At 35.4% G+C, this 22,409-nt stretch overlaps 1 protein-coding gene across 2 annotated transcripts in view; it reads left to right on the top strand.

The window, feature by feature from the left end:
* The window catches only part of usp43a (ubiquitin specific peptidase 43a), a 95,679-nt gene that overhangs the window by 64,849 nt on the left and 8,421 nt on the right, over positions 1-22,409 (top strand). For both annotated transcript variants that reach the window (XM_051112728.1, XM_051112727.1), the window contains exons 7-12: positions 4,631-4,793; positions 9,122-9,230; positions 12,145-12,245; positions 15,880-15,957; positions 16,109-16,238; positions 21,049-21,376. In XM_051112728.1, coding sequence (XP_050968685.1) covers positions 4,631-4,793; positions 9,122-9,230; positions 12,145-12,245; positions 15,880-15,957; positions 16,109-16,238; positions 21,049-21,376 — 909 coding nt within the window. The remainder of the gene's footprint in view (positions 1-4,630; positions 4,794-9,121; positions 9,231-12,144; positions 12,246-15,879; positions 15,958-16,108; positions 16,239-21,048; positions 21,377-22,409) is intronic.

Genomic DNA, 22,409 nt, shown 5'->3' with positions numbered 1-22,409 from the left:
TCATTTATTTCAGTAATTCAACTCAAATTGTGAAACTCATATTAAATTCAGTGCACACAGACTGAAGTAGTTTAAGTCTTTGGTTCTTTAACTTGTGATGATTTGTGATGATCTCAACAAATTAGAATATGGTGACATGCTAAACACCTGCAAAGGTTTCCTGAGCCTTCAAAATGGTCTCTCAGTTTGGTTCACTAGGCTACACAATCATGGGGAAGACTGCTGATCTGACAGTTGTCCAGAAGACAATCATTGACACCCTTCACAAGGAGGGTAAGCTACAAACATTCATTGCCAAAGAAGCTGGCTGTTCACAGAGTGCTGTATCCAAGCATGTTAACAGAAAGTTGAGTGGAAGGAAAAAGTGTGGAAGAAAAAGATGCACAACCAACCGAGAGAACCGCAGCCTTGAGAGGCTTGTCAAGCAAAATTGATTTAAGAATTTGGGTGAACTTCACAAGGAATGGACTGAGGCTGGGGTCAAGGCATTAAGAGCCACCACACACAGACGTGTCAAGGAATTTGGCTACAGCTGTCGTATTCCTCTTGTTAAGCCACTCCTGAACCACAGACAAGGTCAGAGGCGTCTTACCTGGGCTAAGGAGAAGAAGAAATGTTGAAAAAGACTGTTGCCCAGTGGTCCAAAGTCCTCTTTTTAGATGAGAGCAAGTTTTGCATTTCATTTGGAAACCAAGGTCCTAGAGTCTGGAGGAAGGGAAGAGAAGCTCATAGCCGAAGTTGCTTGAAGTCCAGTGTTAAGTTTCCACAGTCTGTGATGATTTGGGGTGCAATGTCATCTGCTGGTGTTGGTCCACTGTGTTTTTTGAAAACCAAAGTCACTGCACCCATTTACCAAGAAATTTTAGAGCACTTCATGCTTCCTTCTGCTGACCAGCTTTTTAAAGATGCCGATTTCATTTTCCAGCAGGATTTGGCACCTGCCCACACTGCCAAAAGCACCAAAAATTGGTTAAATGACAATGGTGTTGGTGTGCTTGACTGGCCAGCAAACCCACCAGACCTGAACCCCAGAATCTATGGGGTATTGTCAAGAGGAAAATGAGAAACAAGAGACCAAAAAATGCAGATGAGCTGAAGGCCACTGTCAAAGAAACCTGGGCTTCCAACCACCTCAGCAGTGCCACAGACTGATCATCTCCATGCCACGCCGAATTGAAGCAGTAATTAAAGCAAACTGAGCCCCTACCAAGTATTGAGTACATATACAGTAAATGAACATACTTTCCAGAAGGCCAACAATTCACAAAAAAAAAAAAAAAACATTTTATTGGTCTTATGAAGTCTTCTGATTTGTTGAGAATTGGTGGGTGTTTGTTAAATGTGAGCCAAAATCATTACAATTAAAAGAACCAAAGACTTGAACTACTTCAGTCTGTATGCAATATATGAGAATTTGAGTTGAATTACTGAAATAAATAACTCTGCCATGACATTCTAATTTATTGAGATGCACCTGTATATAGTGAGCCATGGTACAGATGAAAAATGTACTTCTCGTCCACCTCCAAAACCTCTACCCTTTTTTCATCCGTACCTCCAAAGTCCCTTCCTTTTCTCATTCATTACAGTGCAAAATTGCGCCATTTGGTCTGCTTAATGCCCCTGCAAACTCAAGTTTACCCTACATTTTTTTTTCTTTATCAGTAATCTGTTACACTTGAATGTACATCCAAAGACCAAAAAAAAGTTCTGTTGTGACTTGTAATTCTGTGTCTTTGTAACTTTAAAATAAAACTGAACAGAATTTTGTCCATATTCAAAACAACATTGTTCTACAAAGGCATTCAAGCTGTGAGTTGGTCTTAGCGTGTTTGTGTCTATAAAAGTGTGAAATGTATGTGTGTGTCAGTGAGGGCCAAGTTTAATTAAGGCTCTCACAAGCTCACAGTTCCCCTCTTCAATCTGCTCCAGCTGGCCCTCAAATGAGACTCTGACGACTGAGGCCTGCTGTGAGTGTGTGATAGAGAGCGAATCAGAGAGTGACAGAGAAACTACTTCCATCCTGCCATGAAAGGAAGATACATAAGCACTTGAAACATGATATTTCATTGGGCTGCAAAAGAGAACCAATATTTATCCAGAATTACTTATTTTGATGGTGTCTGTTATACAGTAATCATCAGGCTATGTAACCATTCATGCTGTATGTAGAATCTAATCTACAAACAGTCTGGAAGCATAGAGGTCTGTCAGACATAGTACATGAAATGGAAGGCTAAACTCAAAAAGTTTTTGAGTTATTTAGTGTTTTAAAGAGAGCTTAAATATTAGAGATGGGACGATAAATCGCTGCAATGCGAATTGAGAAATGATTCAGCATCAATTCTGAGATTCTCCCAAACACATTGTGAGTCTTTCTCAAATCGATTCTGAGCTTAGTTTTGAACAGCAGATGACACAGCCATGTTCTGCTTGTTTCCAAATCCTTACATGCATCTGAACCTAAAATAATCCTTCATAAAATTTGAAAGGGTTGAAGCGGATTACAAGGGTGTTCACCGTGGGCTGTGTTTACATTAATCTCTCATCATAAAAGCGTTCTGAGCTGAGGTAAAATTACAAGGTGCTCTTGAGCACTCTTCTTCGTGAGCGTTTGAGTGTGCGGATAAAAACTAGATTAGAGCACCATCTGCTGTTAAAATCTGTTAAGATCAGACAGAATCGATTCCAAACGATGCATCTCAAGATCCCCAATCCGTATTAAATATGGACTACTGTTCAAAGGTTTGGGGTCAGATTTTTAAAATATATTATTATTTCAGTACCAGTAGTAGTATTTATTTAGAAATTAATCCTTTTATTCAGCAAGGATACATTAAATTGATAAAAACTGACACTGTAAAGACACTGACATAGTTTAAATATATATATATATATATATATATATAGTTTAAAAAGCAAATACTGAAATTAACGTTAACTAAGTGCCGTTGAAATATTGTTTATTCTTAGATCTTATTAATGGAGTTAACTAATATTAACGAATGAATCTTATTGTAAAGTGTTACCAGTGATGTTTTGTAAAATTATTTGATATTATATGTGTAAACATTTTGAACTATTTTTACATGTTAGTATCATGTCAGTCATATATCCATTTGAACAATTCTCATGTAGTTATTTCTCATGTCTCATCTGTAAAAATATTACATAAAAATATTACAAATTTTTTTATTAGAATTTTGCTGTAAAAAATACAGTAGCAATTTTAGGTTTAACCCTAATGAGCATAACTGGTAAGAAAAAAAAAACAAAGAATTTATTTCAACGAAAAAACGTGAAATGTGAAATGTAAGACAGGGAATTTTGGAAATGTCAAGTCACGTTTTTTTCACTGTAAATTATATAGTCTTTTTCACTTCCAAAAACAGTATTTTTTACCGTAAAGTTGCTTGAAATGTACATTATAGTTTTTCACCGTATATAGTAATGGAACTTACCGTTAATCAATTAATAGTTTTTTACTGTAGCATTTTTACAGTTTTTTACTGTTAAAATCAAGATACTTTCTTACAGTGGGTGAACCTGGGAACACACTGTTCACATATTCATTGTCTGCTGTAAATAAAATGTTGACTGCTTGGAATAATAAAAATACATTATTTTTACACGGTGGTGGGTAGGAAACACTGGCATTCTGGATTTGGACGGCAATAAAATGTTGAAAATAGTAAATGTTGAAAATAGCTTATGTCCCCGTGAGAAACAATCACCATCTAAATAGGGTTGTTGGAACTGTATTTACAACACCAAAAGTTTGCCATAAAATATACATTGGTCTTCCCATTCAAAAATGATTAGTCACATTTATACAAAGACATTAACGTTAAAAGTAAACGGTTATTTTAAATTGTCATGATGAGAAAAGTAACATCAATAGAGTTTTGAAGAGCCAGGTTGAAGTTAAAAACTTTTTCTTGCTTAGGATTGTGTATGACGTCCTGCATTGTTGGTTTTTAATCATACTGCAGGATCAAACATCCACTTCTGATTGAAGTGAAAGATCATAGCATGGCAGCAGTTGCCAAGGAAACCAAAAGGAAATTGGACTGATGCAGAACTAAAATGTAAAATGATACATACTACTTAGTGTCTACACATCCTAAAAAACAAGACACAACATATAAAAAACACAACTGATCTTCTGAAGTGAGAGAACATGTACTAGAAGTCACAAATTTCCCTCCGCTTTCTATTCAAACCTCTTAGGGAAGCAAAGCTGCAAAAATGGGTCATTTAGAAGTCATATACTGAAATCACCAAAAGCGTATTAACATGTGACCACTTACATTGACATATTCATTGTCAGTACTAATGCAATAAACCCCAAGAAATTGTGCTTTACAGTGATTTTAGAACAGCTATAGGACATTATTAGGCATGATGCAGGGTGGAGTACATAAAAAAATGCATAAATAAAAAAGTAAGTACAGAACTGTACTTACTGTAAATGTATGAAACACAGTTGACCTTCCTTTCATCTTCCTATTATGTTTTGAAGACTTCAGAAACTCTATGTACAAAGTCCTAGTTATTTGTAATTATACACTGTTATTTTAAAACACTAAGAGTATTTAGTAACATGCTAATTTCTTTAAATCTTTTATAGGGTTCCATCACTCCCTCCCTTCCTCGCCATACACAGCAGAGCCTGAAGGTCACAGGTTACCACCCTCAGGGACGTTATCGTCAGAATTCTTAAATCAGGGTGGTTCTTCAAAGATCCTCCTGCTAATCTGCAATGTTGCTGGTTCTGGCCAACAAACTACAAGGTAACCAAAGCACTACATATTAAAAGTATAGAAGGAACCCTTTAAGTCAGAGTTTTTGCACCCTCAGATTCCAGATTTTCAAACAGCTAAATTTTGTCCTATCCTAACAAACCATGCATCAATGGAAAGCTTTGTTATTCAGCTTTCAGATGTATAATTAAATAAAAAAATTACACTTATGACTGTTTTTTTGGTCCAGGTTCACAAATTGCAAACCCTTTGTAGGAAGTTTTTTTTGTTTGTTTTTTTTTTTAATAACACTTGTATTCAGAAAGGGTGCCTTAAATTGATCAAAGATGACATTAAAATGTTATAAATGATTATAATTCAAATAAATTCTTTAGAACTTTTTTTTTAAATCAAAGAATAGTCTCACAGTTTACACAAATGTATGTAAGCATCACAACTGTTTTCAGCTTCAGCTTCAATTTTTTTGAGCGCCAAAGTATCCAATTTTAAAAAATGTTTAAAGAAGTCCACTTCCAGAACAACAATTTGCAAATAGTTTTCTCATCCCCTTGTCATCCAAGATGTTCATGTCTTTCTTTCTTCAGTCGTAAAGAAATTATGTTTTTTGAGGAAAACATTTCAGCATTATTCTCCATATAATGGACTCATAAATATGCCCCGATTTTGAAATATGCCCCGATTTTGAACCAGCCGAGAAAGAAGGGTCTTATCTAGCGTAACGATCAGTTATTTAAAAAAAAGAAAAAAAAAAAAGAATACAATTTATATACTTTTTTTTGCCCAAACGCTCATCTTGTCTTACTCTGCTTGGACTGTTTTTTTTCCGGTTCATGACAGTTAGGGTATGTCGAAAAACTCCCATCTCATGTTCTCCCTCAACCTCAAAATCGTCCTATATCACTGTTTTACCCCTTTTGTTAAGGGTGTTGGATCTTCTTTGCATGTTCACTTTGCAAAAACTGTGTCGGAACTTCTGCAGCGATGTAGGATGATTTTTGAAATGATTTTTGAAGTTAAGGGAGAAAATTCGATTGGAGTTTTTCCACATACCCTAACTGCCTTGAGCCAGAATACACAGAGCTCATGGAGAGAAAGGCAAGATGAGCGTTTGAGACTGAAAAGTATTTAAATTGTATTTTTTTAATGAAAATAACCGATCGTTTTGCTAGATAAGACCCTTCTTCCTCAGCTGGAATCATTTACAACAGCATTTGGGATCATTTGAAGCCGCATTTAAACTGCATTTTGGAAGTTCAAAATCGGGGCACCGTAGCAGTCCATTATGTGAAAAAAAATGCAGAAACATTTTCCTCTAAAAACTTAATTTCTTTACGCCTGAAGAAAGAAAGACATGAACATCTTGGATGACAAGGGGGTGAGTACATTATATGTGAATCTTCATTTTGGAAGTGGACTTCTCCTTTAAGCATATTGGTGTAATGCTGTAGCATTTTGTCCTTTGCTATAGTTGTTTGTTCCTGCAGAACATTACTATGTGATTAAAAGACTATTTCAAATATGGTCTGTTTAGCATTTTAAATATCTAGTATCCCAAATGTGCTGTTCTATCAGTCAAGTGATTCATTGGAAATAAATTTCAGTCATACTTTCACGAGAGACATTTCAAGATGCACAAAGACATTAATTCATACAAGTCAGATCAGTCAGCTCTGTCAGAATCAATAATCCAAGTAAGTAAACTGCAGCACAGGAATCGTCTTGCATGCTCCACCTACAGCTGCACTGATCTCCTGGAGTCTGGGGAGTGTTGCATCTGGCACAGTCTTCGTCACTAACCTCCAGCTGTCAATCAGAGCTGCACACAGTCTCGCTCTCTCACCCGTGGACACAGAGCTATGGGTGGAAACAGATGACGGGTATTCCCCTGAAACTCTTACAAATGTCAAGATGACATTTTAGGGCCTAAAGAAGAGGGAGAGAAAGAGAAAGAAAGTGTTTGTATACTGCACGTTAATGGCAGATGCCTGCAGCCTCTGGCCCACATTTGATAGGGAAGTTGTCTCACTGATTCAACATTTGCAACAAAATATAAAAGAGCTGTGCCAAAAAGTAGGTTTAAAATTTCAAGCTGAGAGGGTGTTTTAAAGATGAATTGTGTAATTTTTGCAAAGTTAATTTGATCCTGTCCCAACTTAATGTGCAAAGATAACTTTAAATCCATTCACAGGTTGGGTTTCCTAAACAGCCTTAGTGCTTTGGCTCTGTAACACTTTCAAAACATTGCTCTGTTTGCATGAGCAGTCTGATGTGTCTACTTCTAATTCAACCAATGTTGTCAGGTAGTGCCGGGTCTACCTGTAATATCCGATTTCTGGAAAATGTACTTTTTTGCAGAGTGCTTGGGAAATAATATTTATTTGTGTGGTGCAGTAGTCTCGCATAAGTGAGGAAAGTGGTAACATTGGCAAGTAAATTGTTAGGGACTGTGTTACCAAGCATAGAAAGTATTTACAGAGAGAGAATGTTAAGTAAGACAAACAACATTGTAAGTGATAAGAGGCATCCTCTTGCCTCTGCTTTTGAAGTGTTGCCATTTGGTTGACTATATTGTCTTCCATGTTGTATTAATTTTGTTTTTAAGTAGTTGATAAATGATGACCAGATGGTCTGGCCATTCATGTGTGTTATGGTGATTTCTGATGCCTGTAAACATACTGCAAACTAGACGTGCCAGTATTCGGTAATGCAATATATCACGATGATGAATATGCATTATATTGTTACCATAGGCACTTCAAAATACAGCAAATAATTCTTTATTGCAAATTATTATGATTTTTTAAACACATTTTAAGAATGCTTTTCCCATCAGCTGAATTTTTCAGAATTCCCACAGACTATTTAGCTAACTAAATGCTTATTAAATTGCTTCAAATAAAACTCGGATTTGTCACTAAACTGACAAACTCTGGCAAATCCACTGTTTATTTAAAGTTATTGTTGTATCAACACAGAATCTTGCAAGCATCAACCAATCAGATTAGAGCTTGCTAGATTAAGTGCATATTTAAATATACATCTTTTTAAATATGTATCAGGTTGTTAGATAGTTAAATGTTAATGTTAATTATTTTACCTAAATAAGAGGTATCATACGTACTATACTAATACTAACATACTGTTCTTTGTTATTTTTATTACTGACCTGAATAAGATATTTCAAGTAAAAGACGTTTACATATAGTCCACAAGTAAAAATAATAGTTGAATTTGTAAAAATAACCTCATTCAAATGTTTACATACACTTGATTCTTAATGCAGTGTTGTTACCTGAAAGATCCACAGCTATGTGTTTTTTTTTTGTTTTTGTTTTGTTTTTTGTATTGATAGTTGTTCATGAGTCCCTTGTTTGTCCTGAACAGTTAAACTGCCCGCTGTTCTTCAAAAAATCTTTTAGGTCCCACAAATTCTTTTTTTCAGCTATTTTGTGTTATGAACCCTTTCCAACAATGACTGTTTGCTTAATGACACTGAAGACAACTGAGGGACTCACATGCAACTAATTCAGAAGGTACAAACGCTCACTGATGCTCCAGAAGGAAGCACAATGCATTAAGAGCTGGGGATTGAAAACTTTTTGAATTTGAAGATTGGTAAATTTAACTTATTTTGTCTTTTGGGAAACATGTAAATATCTTCTGTAGCTTCTGAAGGGTTGTACTAAATGAAACAAAAAAAAAAGATATTTAGGGAAAATAAGAAAAATGTACACATCTTCATTCTGTTCAGAAGTTTACACCCCTGGCTCTTAATGCATCGTTTTTCTTTCTGGAGCATCGGTGAGTGTTTGAACCTTCTGTAATAGTTGCATATGAGTCCCTCAGTTGTCCTCAGTGTGAAAAGATGGATCTTAAAATCATACAGTCTTTGTTGGAAGGGGTTCAAATACACAAAAAAATTCTGGGACCTGAAGGATTTTTCTGAAGAACAGCAGGCAGTTTAACTGTTCAGGACAAACAAGTGACTAACTATCACTAAATCCAAAAAAAAACAAAACACACAGCTGTGAATCATTCAGGAAACAACACAGTATTAAGAATTGAATTGATTTTTATAAATTTAACTATTATTTTCTCTTGTGGACTATATGTCTTTTATGTGAAATATCTTGTTCAGGTCAGTAATACATGAAAAATAACATGCATTTTGTATAATCACTCTTATTTTGGTAAAATAATTAACATTTTGCAGATTCTGCAAGGTGTATGTAAATTTTGATCTCAACTGTAGATAGATAGATAGATAGATAGACAGATATGTCTTCGGTTGTTCAACAGTCAAGAATTAAACACCAAATTATGATGTCACTCATTTTCAATACTCTTTTTCTCTCCAGGTTTGGGCCTCCATTGATGATGAGAGTAGAAAGGACTCTTTCTTGGGATCATCTGCAACAGAGTGTCTGCAATAAGCTTTACTTATTTCAAAAAAATACAATCATAAAGGTGAGTGTGAGCCAAACATAAATTATTACTCAGAGGTTTTGATGTTAGCAGCATGTGCTGTGGTTAGAGTTAGGGTAATTATGGGATAGCGAATCTCTTTATTATGACAGAAGCCTCTTGGTAATTATGACACGCTCTCCCTGCGAGCTTAAATATGCGCATGGGAGAAGGATAATCATAGAGACTAATGAGTTGAACAGGAGATGGAGAGATGAGGAGAAAGAGAGGTGGTCATGAGTATAGATTTTCACTTTTTCACTCTTAAGAAATACAGACCTGTCGGAGTTACTGACAGAATATGAACAAATGTGCTTATTACCACTCATTTCCTTTTAGTTTTATGCTGAAGAACTTTTCTTGTAAGTTTATCCAGGAATGTCAGTATATCCTTGTCTTGAGTTAAAATCTGAAATACATTTTTAATAACCATATAATATGTTTAACTAACAGCTTATCAAATTTTAACTAATGCATTAAATGGCACGTTGAACAGTAAGTCCTTGAAACTGGATGTCACTGTTTTGCAACACCGGTCCTGTTCACTCACTCACTGGCCCTGTTCAATGCTAACTCTTACAATATTAGACCTGATAGATTGTATAGGAGTCTAGGGCTGCACAACAAGCTAAATGTGTTAGAACGTATTTCAGAAAACTAATGAGAGAGGAAGACACAAGAGATCTTACAATGTCCCCTAATTGGTTCAGTACAACAGATTGGCCAGCACTGCAGAGAGCAGAGTTGTATTGTTGTAATGTCTTCACAGCGTAATAAATTAAAGGACCAATATAAACTCACCTTCTCAAACAAAAGACTGCTGCCGTTTTCATCTGTTCATTGGTTCCCATTAAATCTTTAATTTATCACTCTGTACGCTTGAGTACAGCTCCATTTTGCTTTATTTCTGCTTTAAATTGTGTCTTTAGAGCCTGATGTTCCTCAGTTCTACTATAACTCATGCTGCTGTCATTCCCAGAGAAAGAAAGAAACAAATGCCTTTTCAAAACTGTTAATACAATAATTCACCCCCCAAAAATGTGTTATTATCAAGAAACCTTTTTCATTATTTTCAGTGGTGCTAGAATGATTAGGAATCAAGATCTCAAAATGTTGTAATTTATGTATTGACAGAATTTTCCCAGAAGTATCAGTTTTCATTAATATACAGTTAAAATGAAAAAATAATAAATAAATAATCACTCGAGCAAGGAAAGTAATACTCAAGGAAGGACCCGAGAGCTACATTTAAAGATCTGCAGGCCTCTTTTACATTGTCTGAGATTATTGTTTATGAATCCGCCATTAAGCAAACACTGAACAGGAACGGTAGGCATGTCAGCACAGCAATGAGGAAGCCACTGCTTTCCAAGAAGAATATTGCTACTCATCTAAAGTTTGCCAAAGACCACGTGGGTGAGCCAGAAGACTGTTGGAAGAATGTCTTGTGGACAGATGAGGCCTAAATATAACCATTGGTTTAAATGAGAAGCATTACATTTGAGGAAAAACAAAACAGTGCATTCAATAATATGAGCTGCATCCCAGCTGTAAGGCATGGTAGTAGCATTATTATTTTTTGGGGCTGATTTGCTGCCTCTGTACTAGGCTTGGCATCATTGATGGAACCGTGAATCCTGTGTTTTCTACAGGGTGTCAGTCTTTGAACCGAAGCTCAATAAAAACATACTTACACAAATAGGTCTGATCCCCAGGCACAGAAACATCTGATTGCCATTATTGTCTCTCAAGGTGGTCAAACCAGATTCTTAAGGCAAAGGTTCACTCTTAAAGGGATAGTTAATCCAAAAATTCTGATCTTCAATCATCTTCACAAGGAGAGGAATGCACACATGTGCGTCCTGGTACTGTCGTGGACCGTTCGAAGACTGACATGGAAGAGAAGAAATTTTTGAATAAAGTCGTTATTTTTGTTGTCTTGCACACAAAAAGTATTCTCGTAGCTTTATACAATTACGGTTGAACCACTGATGTCACATGGACTGTTTTAACAATGTCCTTACTACCTTTCTGGGCCTTGAACATACAGGTACATTGCTATCTATGCAGGGGCAGAAAGCTCTCTGATAAAAATCTTACGGGTTTGGAATGACATGAGGGTGAGTAATTAGTGACAGAATTTTCATTTTTGGGTGAACTATCCCTTTAAATCTACTTTCTCATATAAAGATATGATCTATGCATCCTACTGCTCAAAAGTTCAGGTTAGTAAGACTGCAGTTATTTGACCAAAAGTACAGAAAAGCAGTAATATTACGACATATTATTTCAACAAATGTTTTGCACTTTAATGTATTTTAAAATGAAATGTATTCCTATGATAGCGAAGCTGAATTTTCTGCAGTCATTACTCCAGTCTTCAGTGTCACATGATGATTCAGAAATTGTTCTAATATGCTGATTTAGTGCTCAAGTAATATTTCTTATTATCATCAATGTTGAAAACAGTTGTACTGCTTAATATGTCTGTGGAAACTGTGCTACATTTTTTTTAGGATTCTTTAATTAGTAAAAAAGTGGCATTTTTGTAACAGTGCAAAAGTCTTGACTGTCATTTTCGATCAATTTGATGCATCTTTACTGAATAAAAGTATTATTTTAAAGAAAACTCTTACTGACCCCAAACTTTTGTATGATTGTGTTGGTCAAATTTATCTAGAAAAGCAGACCATTTTAAGGGTTCACAAACTTTCTGGCACCACTGTTTACACCCTTATGTCATTCCAAACTTGAATGCTGTTATTTTTTTCTATGGGACACAAAATAAGAGTTTATGAAGAATTTTTATGCGATTCTTATCCATATAATGACTTTTAGTTAAATGCAGCTACACTTGGAGGGAATCGATATTTTGGTGTTACATTTGTAATAAGTAGCTTTATTTTGTCTTCTACAGACTACTGAACTGTTTAGGATTCGAGTGGTGGGTGGATCGGCTTCCTGCAGTTACCTGTCTCCCCACGACAGCAGACCTCTGTGTCACCCAACCGTGGACAGGTAAGCCTACATAACACGGCTGAAAAAACACAAAATATACCCTACCGTTCGAAGATTGGGGGCGGTACGATTTCTTAATGTTTTTTGGAAGATTGTCTCTAAGGTTGCACTTATTTGATCAACAACACAGTGAAAAAGTAATATTGTGAAATATTAAAATTTAGAATAAATTATATATTTTAATATATTAAAAAATGCAATTCATACCAGTGATTGGCGTCAGCCATTACTTTAGTCTTGTCGCATGATCCTTCAAAAATCCTTCTAATATGCTGATTTGGTGTTCAGTAATTTCTTATTATCAAAGTGAACACGGCTGTGCTGCTTAATATTTTTGTGGAAACCTTGATGCATTTTCAGGATTCTTTTTGAGAAAGCTCAAAAGAGCAGCATTTATTAAAAACATTTTTAACAGTGCAGAAGTCACTGATCAATTAATTCCATCCTTGCTAAATGAAAGTATTAATTTCTTTTAAAAAAATCATACTGACCCAAACTACTGAACTGTAGTGGATGTCTAGAAATTCCTTGATACAGAATGTTTTCTGTACAGCCTAAATGCTCATCAGTGCCGCTAAAGTTAATATCTCCAGCTGCTTTAAACTTTTTAATTGGTCTCCAAACACCTACATCACAGTATTTTAACCTAGTTTGCACTAATTGTATCCTCTCCTCTGCATCATGTTTGTGAGGCTCTAGAGAGACAAACCCAACAAGCCAAAGCATGAAGAGCTCATCCTCTCAGTGCTGTAGGTGTAACACACACAGTCTCAAAAGCCAATGATCCATTTCTCAATTTAAAGAGCTTAAAACTCAGTTCCACAGTCGTGACGACAGCCTCATTCGCTTCTGTGCCTGCTATTCTGGGCTGTTTTTCTCCCTCTGAAGAGAATATAACAGAATTATGTTTTTATTTGTGAATGTGTTCTACTTTAAAGTTTAAGGTTTTTACACTGAAGTTCAGTCAATGGAATGGGTCTTTATAGAGTAGGTTATGTATGAAATCTCAAACTAAGAAGTTTGAAGGCTGTGTGTGTGTACAAAATATGATGGGAAGAGATGGGATAGATGACTTGACATATATAATAAGCTTGTTTTTAACATCTAAACTACAATTCATTTTAGTATTTTTTGGAGGGGCATAAAGTCACAAATGTCAGAGTGAGCAGCTTTCCTGATATCATCATTTTTGAAATGAACAAAATTTTATTTAGTACTGACCTGAATAAGATATGTCACATAAAAGACATTTACATATAGTCTGATAGACAAAATAATAGTTGAATTTATAAAAATGACCCCGTTCAAAAGTTTACATACACTTGATTCTTAATACTGTATCGTTACTGTTTTTGTTTCCCTTGTTTGTTCTGAACAGTTAAAATGCCTGCTGTTCTTCAGAAAAATTCAGGTCCCAGTCCACAAAGTCTTTGGTTTTTCTGCATTTTTGTGTATTTGAACCCTTTCCAACAATGACTATATAATCTTGAGATCCATCTTTTCACACTAAGGACAAATACGGGACTCATGCATCTATTATAGCACTCACTGATGCTCCAGAAGGAAACACGATGCATTACGAGCTGGGGGTTGAATTTAATGATCGGGGTAAATGTAACTAATTTTGTCTTCTGGGAAACATGTAAGTATCTTCTGTAGCTTCTGAAGGGCAAAAAATATGATATTTAGGCAAAATAAGAAAATGTTTTCTTTCTGTTCAAAAGTTTACACCCCCGGCTCTTAATGCATAGTTTTCATTCTGGAGCATCAGTGAGCGTTTGAACCCCTCAGTTGTCCTCAGTGTGAAAAGATGGATCTCAAAATCATACAGTCATTGTTGAAAAGTGTTCAAATACACAAAAATGCTGAAAAACCAACAAATTTGTGGGACCTGAAGGATTTTTCTGAAGAACAGCAGGCAGTTTAACTGTTCAGCACAAACAAGGGACTCATGAACAACTATTTTGCAGATTCTGCAAGGTATATTTAAACCTTTGACCTCAGCTGTAAAATTACCATGGTATTACCATCAGACAGCATCACTTTATCAGGATACTAGCAATGTACTTGGTGCAGATTTGAGAAATGTGAATGTTGCAGGGGTGTCTGATCACCTTTTCTTACAGACACTTTCTCACCCATGTCTGTGGCTGTATAAATAGGTTGTTTATTTGTAATTATGATGTTCAGATGATAGCAGAGACATTCCATTTCTCATGTGGTTACCTGCTGTTCTCTGACGCAAGCTGCTGCTCTTGTCTGCTGAAAGCCAGCGGTGTTTAACTGTGCACGTAATTAAGTTTGTCAGCCATTGCTGAAGATGTATTCATTCATCTAGAGGTTTCACAAGCAAGATTGAGTTGAGACCACATTTTCAATGTAATGTCAGGAAGCATATGGTTGCCACAAACATTTATCATCAAATAGATTGTTCGTATGAACACAAGTTGGAGAAAAAGCATGCAAAGTTTTAGTGTAACTGCAGAGACAAAGTTGAGTGTGAGTATATGTGTGTGTGTGTGTTTTGGCTCCCCAAAGTTCAGGTTGAGATAAGGTAAATTGTTCAGTGTAAGACAAGATAAGTTGTTTGGCGTAAGATAAGAAAACCCCTGCGTGCGTGTGTCAGAGCTTTCTTCTCAATAGACCAGAGCTGATGAATTCAAGTGAATTCCCCTCACGTCTCTGAATTATTGTTCCCTGCATTTAAATCCTCTCAGAAACAATCGCAATTAACGCAGACGGACTGCGTGTCAGAATTAATCTGGCTTTAGCCTAGCTCTCAGAAAAACTCAGCCATGCTCCAGTCACATCTTCAAATTACCTCGCACTCCTGTTTGCCACAGCTTTTCCTCTGTCATATTTGATCGATTGTTTGCAGAATTGCACAGGGTGAACAGTGAGGGCCGAGGCTGTGAACGCTTGTGTGTTTTTCCTCTCTCTTGTGGTTTAGCCAAGTGATTATTGTCATTTGTGTCCAGAGGACATATTTGATTGATTTAATTTTTTTCAGTCAGAGGACCTGTAATGATAGTGAGACCTATACAGATGAATCTAACTGGTATTTAACATGAGTAATAAAAAAAGCTATTTTTAGACTTGCAATTTTAAAGGGTAAATTAACTGGCCATTGTGCTGTGACTTTTTTTTTTTAGCTTTTTCTGTCTCCCTCTATGTTTTTCTCATATTTTTGTCTTCTGTTTTGATTAAATGACTAGAAGTACGTGTTTTCCTTTACTGCACCATCAACTGCAAAAAAAAAAAAACACTTTAACTCAATTACAATTAAAAAAAAATGCATTATTGTATAAAAATGAAAGTTTAAAAGAACAGTTGTTATTTGAAATGAAAATGAGTTGTAATATTATAAATATATGATCAATTGAATGTCTCCTTGCTGAATACAAATATTTCATTTTTTATAAAAACTGAAAAAAAGCTTACAGACTCCAAAATTTTAAAACTGTGTAAATTCAGTGTAAAAACTGGTAAAATAGAACAGAATGTCAGTATCAGTGTGCCAAATTACGTGCTGACTGAAACTGAGTTGACTGTGAACTTTGCAACACCGATTATAGTCTGCCCCCTAGTGTCTAAATACCAAACTCACAATTTAAATCATGTCTTTCACTCACAGGGCCCTGAAATTATGCGGTCCTGGTGGTCCTCTGCATGTGAAGCTTGTGATTGAGTGGGAAAATAGAATCAAAGAGTGGTAAGATACATGCTGGTTCATAAAATGTTCTTATTTAAAGGCAGACCATTTAATTGAAAACCACCGTAAGTGTCAAATTCCCAGTATTAGTAAGAGTCTTCTCAGTGATATAATTTAGAAGTAATTTATGTGTGATTCATATCTGTTTTAGTCTCTTTGGTAACATTCAAGAGGAAGTTATTGAGGATGCAGAGAGTGTGCGAATCCAGCAGCAGAATCATGTACAGCAGCACAACTGCACGCTGGATGAGTGTTTTCAGCTCTACACCAAAGAGGAGCAGGTACTTTCTCCTCCACTCACACTCTCTGTTTATTTCTGTCTTTTGTAATGTTGTATATGGGCCATTGTACAGAATTGGATCGGAGTCAGAGTTGGAAATGTCTTGAAAAAAAATGTGTCTTTTTCCACAAATTTTGTATGTATACAAACTCTATGATTCTATAATATAATATTACATTTTTAACAATAACAATTACAATTGTAACAATATTTCAGGTGTGATTTATGAGATTTTGAATCCAATTTTTCTTTGTAAAAGGCAAGAAGTTGATCATACTGATTTCAAACTTAAGGATTCATTAGTTTGAATATACACTGAACCAAACACTATCACAACATCTTAGTTAATAATTCATTATACATTATTTTTCACAAAACATCCCATGTTTCGGTCATGACAGTACATTTTTGGTAATGACAGTAATGTTTTTGTAGCGACCACATCACATTACAGAATTTTAACCTGCATACTAAAACACTACTTAGAAAAAATATAAACAATTTGCATAACTGTACTAAAATGTAGTTTATTTCCACCAAATAAAGGATTATGTGTTCCCTTTTGTCACTACCGAAATAATGTTTTGGTTCTGACTGTTATGGTAGTGCCAATTTTATGGGATAACACCCAAAAAAAACAAAGATGTCACTACCAAAACTTCACAAAATTTTTCAGTTATAACTGTTACGGTAGTGACAATTTTAGATACTTTTCAGCCTAGCTCAAAGATGCTAATCAGCACATGGTTAGCTAGCACAGTTCTGAACAGTTGTACACATATAAAAACTAAATGTTATGAATAACTCCCAAAAAAGTGTGCTTAATTGCAGAAAAAAGGTTTGGTAGTGACATTCCTTAAAGCTACACATATATCATATATGTAGGGGTGTACTTAGAATCAGTCTCAGCCAATGGAATAAAACACACTGTTTCGCCCTGGTGAAAAAAACAGCATATGCTGGTAGGTATGTTTTGATGCTGGTTTTAGCTGGTCCTTAGCTGGTTTATGCTGGTCCTTTGCTGGTTTATGCTGTTCCTTAGCTGGTCATGTAGCTGGTCAAGGACCAGCATAAACCAGCAAAGGACCAGTTTAAACCAGCACCAAAACATACCTAACCAGCATCAAAACATACCTACCAGCATATTCTTTTTTTTACCAGGTCGGTAGTGAATTTTTTTAACTTCACTTTTAAAAAAAAAAAAATCAAAAAGATATTTGTAAAAACAACAATGGAATACAATGCGAACAATTTTTCAATATCATTTTCATAAGTTAGGGGTTAGAGTTCGGGACAGCTACCTTCCAATTGTAAGTACCCACTAAATAGATATATAATATAGGGATAATAGATAATATAGGGATCTTAGTAAACAAGCTAGATAACAAAAAGTTGTCAAGACAAACTTTAAGTTGGCTTGAGAAAGCCGGAGCAGAAAGTTAAAAAACTTTAAAAGGTTTAAAGAGTTTAAGAAGTTTTAAAAAGTTTTAAGTTTGATGATTTAATGTCTGAAATAAAGTAATTTTAAAAGGTTAAAGTTTGAATGTTTTAAAGGTAATACAGTCTCAGATAGATAGATAATGATAATGACTAGCAAGTTACTAGCATGTTTTTAACATGATTAGCAAGTTGCTAGCATGTTTCTAACAAGATTAACAAGTTGCTAGCATGTTTCTAGCATGATTAGAAAGTTGTTGGCATGTTGCTATCATGTTTATATCATGATTAGCAAGTTGCTAGCATGTTTCTAGTTGCTAGGCTTGGCTAGTGATAGATAGATTGATAGATAGATTAAATTCATTTGAATGGATTAGAAATACAGTACATACAAAGGAAGCTTGATTGAGCCTCAAGGGATTCTGGGAGTTTTGACAGTTGGAGTTTGAATAGTCTTGGTTCATTTGAACATTCCATCAATGTAAGTCTATGGGATTTTTCCCAGTTTTAATCGTAAGTCTATGAAAATCATAAGTCCGATCAATTAGAAAAGATATAGCAACTCGAGTCAGACCAGTCTGAAGATCTAGGAGGAGATACAGTCAGAAATTTTAGTCTCAGAAGAATAATAACTGTAAGTTTAAATAGCATTTCAGTAAGTTGGCTTTCTCAAGCCAACTTAATTACTAAGATTTGAATACTTTTGAATACTTAGAATGCTTTTAAATGTTTTTTTATAAGAAGTATCAGTTTACATTTCCAAACATTCCTTTTGCCATTAAATGTAACAATCCAGAGAGATTTTTGTATGCACAAGGAGTATGACCACAGCCAATACACCACACAGAGATCTGATCTCATCATCACCTAGTCTGTCTGGAAAGGCTTGAATAAACAGAAAAGCTGAGACAGACTAAATCCAGAAGAACTGTGGCAGTTTCTCCAAGATGATTGAAGAAACCTTCCTACAAAGTTACCTGAAAAGCTGTGTGCAAGTGTACCTAGGGCAAAAGCTGTTTTAAATGCAAAGGGTGGTTACACCAAACTGTTAACTTGATTTAGTTAATAGAAGTTAACTGATAAATAAAATGTATTTATGACATATTTTGTAAAGCATCCTCACTTTACACAAGTGCCTACAACGTTTCACAGTGCTGGAGCCTTGCAGGAAGGTTTCTTTAAGCATCTTGGAGACGTTGCCATGGTTCTTCTGGATTTAGTCTGTCTCTGTTTTTTTCTGTTTTTTCATGTAATCGCAGATGGACTGGAGGATAGTGAGATCAGATCTCTGTGTGGAGCAGTGGCTGTTGACTCCTTGTGCAAACAAAAATCTCACTGGATTATTACAATTAATGGAATGTTTGTAAATGTAAACTGCTATTTCCTGCTGACACACTACACAGCAAAAGATAGAAATATCTTAAAAACATTTTTTGTGGGTGAAAATACTAATGCCATAAGACTTCTTCACAGTACTGTATATGATATTTTTCAAAAGAACAACATTTGGTTTGTGACAGTGTAACTGCATTTACAAGTCACTTTTAATTACATTCAGTTTGGGTCATACTTTATTTTAAGGTCCAATTCTTGCTATTAACAAACCATTAACTATGACTTTTGCCTCAATAAACTACTAATTTGCTGCTTATTCGTAGTTAGTAAAGTAGTTGTTAAGTTTAGGTATTGGGTATGATTAGGGATGTAGAATATGGTCATGCTTTATAAGTACTAATAAATAGCCAATATGTTATGAATAGGCATGCTAATAAGCAACTAGTTGATAGTAAGAATTGTTCCCAATACTAAAGTGCTACCTAATTGTGTGTAACAGTTCTTCTAAAATAATGTTTGGGCTCCACATTAATAACAGAATCCAAATGAGAAAGACATGAGGGTGACTGAATTTTCAACCAGGGCTGAAAAATGCCACAGAAAATAGGTTCCCCTGTTTTTTTTTTTTTTTATTTGTTACCTAACATTTGATATGTTTCATAATGTTCTATTCTAGGTCTGTCGGGTTATGAGTTTAGTGCGTCTGCAGACACTGAAGTGGTCTGTTGCTCTCATCTTTATTTGTTGTCTTTATTGTTGTCTCTACATATGTTTATGTAATGAGTTTTGATGAAAAGCAAAAACTAAAATCAGCTCTAAAACCATGGACTGAACATGAAGAAACTAAAAAATACTTGAAACAGTGATTACACTGAAATCTCTTATGATGTAGAGAGCTCTACAATCTAACATAAGAGCCAACCAATGATATAATTCTGTATTCTAGCAGAGCATTTATGTTGTTAGGATCTTTAAGATCTGAATCAATTATGTTGTTAGAATGTTAGGAGCTTTTGATTCAACTTTATGTAGCAGTCATAATTGTTCAGACTGAGAATTTATTTCAAGTGATTATTTCACTTGAAGTGTTTCACCAGAACAGAGAACATGCTGTGTTTATTTTTTACTGTTAGAAAGAAAATATGCATTCTTATAGGTCAAAAGGCCCCTAAAAATAAATTCTGTGGGCAAATGTTGAATAAAAACTGTTATTTTTTGAAACCAGGGGGGACTAATGCAGTACAAAATGTTCTCTGCGGAATCAACGCTTGCAAGTCAAGGCGTTAGACATTTCGATTACCAGGGCCGATCATTATTCCATATTCAAGATTATTCAAGCTGATTTAAAACCCACTTGAGGAGCAAATGGAGCTGGTCTCCCACCTACCGTCTTTGTCTCTCACGTCCCACATCCTCTCACTTTCAAGGAAAGGTCACTCTGAATCCATTCTTCGCTATATACTGCCTGTTCTTGACAAGTACCACTTGATAAATCTTACCCATGAACCCCTGAGAGTTGCCTCATCATGATTGGCTCCACAAATTATTATCGATCCTCTAACAGTGTCATGTCATTACTGAGGCAACACTTCTACCAGGACTTCAGTTATGGAACAAAAACACTTTTAACATGGCGTGCAGTGCATGTGAGATATGACTGTCCAGCAGGAATTAAATCATGCATTTTTCTGTCCTAAATATTTCGAAGATACAAAAACACATTTTACTGATGGTCTGCAGAGATGCTGTTGTCCTTTCCTCTCTGCATGTTCACCGCAATGCAGTTATTTATATCCAGAGATATAAATGTTTTACTGCACCACACTGAGACAAGACAGGTTCAGATAATGACATGGTTTAGTTGACCATGGAGAAACCTGCCTTTCAACAAACCCAAGAAAGAAAATGTTATTTATATGTCTGTGATTTTGAATCTTACATAGGGAGTATCTGATTAACTACACTGATTTGTTGTCTGTGACATACATCACGGATGAGTTCTAGACTGATTATAGCAAATGTTTTTATTCGCCTTGCAGCTGGCACCAGATGATGCATGGAAGTGCCCTCACTGTAAGCAGATGCAGCAGGGGATGGTGAAGATGAGCTTATGGACCCTGCCTGACATCCTCATCCTGCACCTCAAGCGTTTTCGGCAGGTGGGCAAACGGCGGAACAAGCTCTCCACTCTCATTCGCTTTCCTGTAAGCGGTCTGGATATGACTCCCCATGTGGTGAAACGCAGTCAGAGCATGAAGAATCTGACTCCGTGGCCTTCAACTTGGAAACATGGAGATACTGACTTCCTATACGACCTGTATGCAGTCTGTAACCACCATGGAGGCATGCATGGAGGCCATTACACAGGTAAGTGTGCTGGGATCTCTAGTCCAGGTTGTTTGTCCATCTAAAAAGCATTTTTTGATTTTTCTTTATTTATGTTTCTTTAACTATAAGTGATTTTGGTCAAACGTCAAATGGATTTAGCTGGTTTTGCATCTGAACTCTTCATGTACTCTACCATATTAAAAACCATCAAATATCAATATTACCAAATTACATTAAAGACATCATTAAGACCCATAAGAGTTAAAGTTTGAAGGGTGTAAATCTAATATACCTCACATCTCTGCAGAAAAAGGTCACTGTCACCACCTCTAGGTGGCACCTTCACCTTTCCAATTCCACAGAAATGGACACATCACTGATGGACACACCATTGAACTAATTAAAATGTAGCGCTACTGGATAATTCCTGTCCTTTTGTCTGATTGAACTTTTGTGTTCACTGATACATTGTTTGAGTTGTCTAGATGTTTTACCCACATACCCCGAACCACAAAGACAATGGATCAAATACATCACGTGGAGATATAATAAGAAAACAAGTTGCATTACTTAGTTGCATTATTATTAAGTTTATTCATATTATTTATTTGTAATCTGAGTATGGTCTGGCTACTAACAGAATCCACAACTGTGGATAACCACTTTGGGAAAAACATACAAGCAAAATTTCCATCTTCTCTATAAAATCACAATCTCTTAAGAATTTTGGTCTTTAAACCTGTACATAGCGGGAATTTATAGGGAAATATAGCATAAACAAATAATTTGGTCACAAATGTCTGTTTTTATATATGTATATATGTATATATATATATATATATATATATATATATATATATATATATATATATATACTGTATATAGAAAGTAATCTTTTGATCCTACACTTAATTTTCTAAGTGAGATATTATCATTTCTAATTAGTGCAAGAGAACAAGGTTGGATTTCACAGATAGAGTTTGACTTCCTTCGCTGTCAACACCCAATTAGATGTGTTTTATACTTTACAAAAAATTCCTGGGAGACTTGCAGATCCCCTGGTTGTCTCATT

The sequence above is a fragment of the Labeo rohita genome, chromosome 6, assembly GCF_022985175.1.
Source record: "Labeo rohita strain BAU-BD-2019 chromosome 6, IGBB_LRoh.1.0, whole genome shotgun sequence".
NCBI lineage: Eukaryota > Metazoa > Chordata > Actinopteri > Cypriniformes > Cyprinidae > Labeo > Labeo rohita.
Note: the sequence above shows the minus strand (reverse complement) of the source record. Positions and strands in the feature narration are given on the sequence as shown.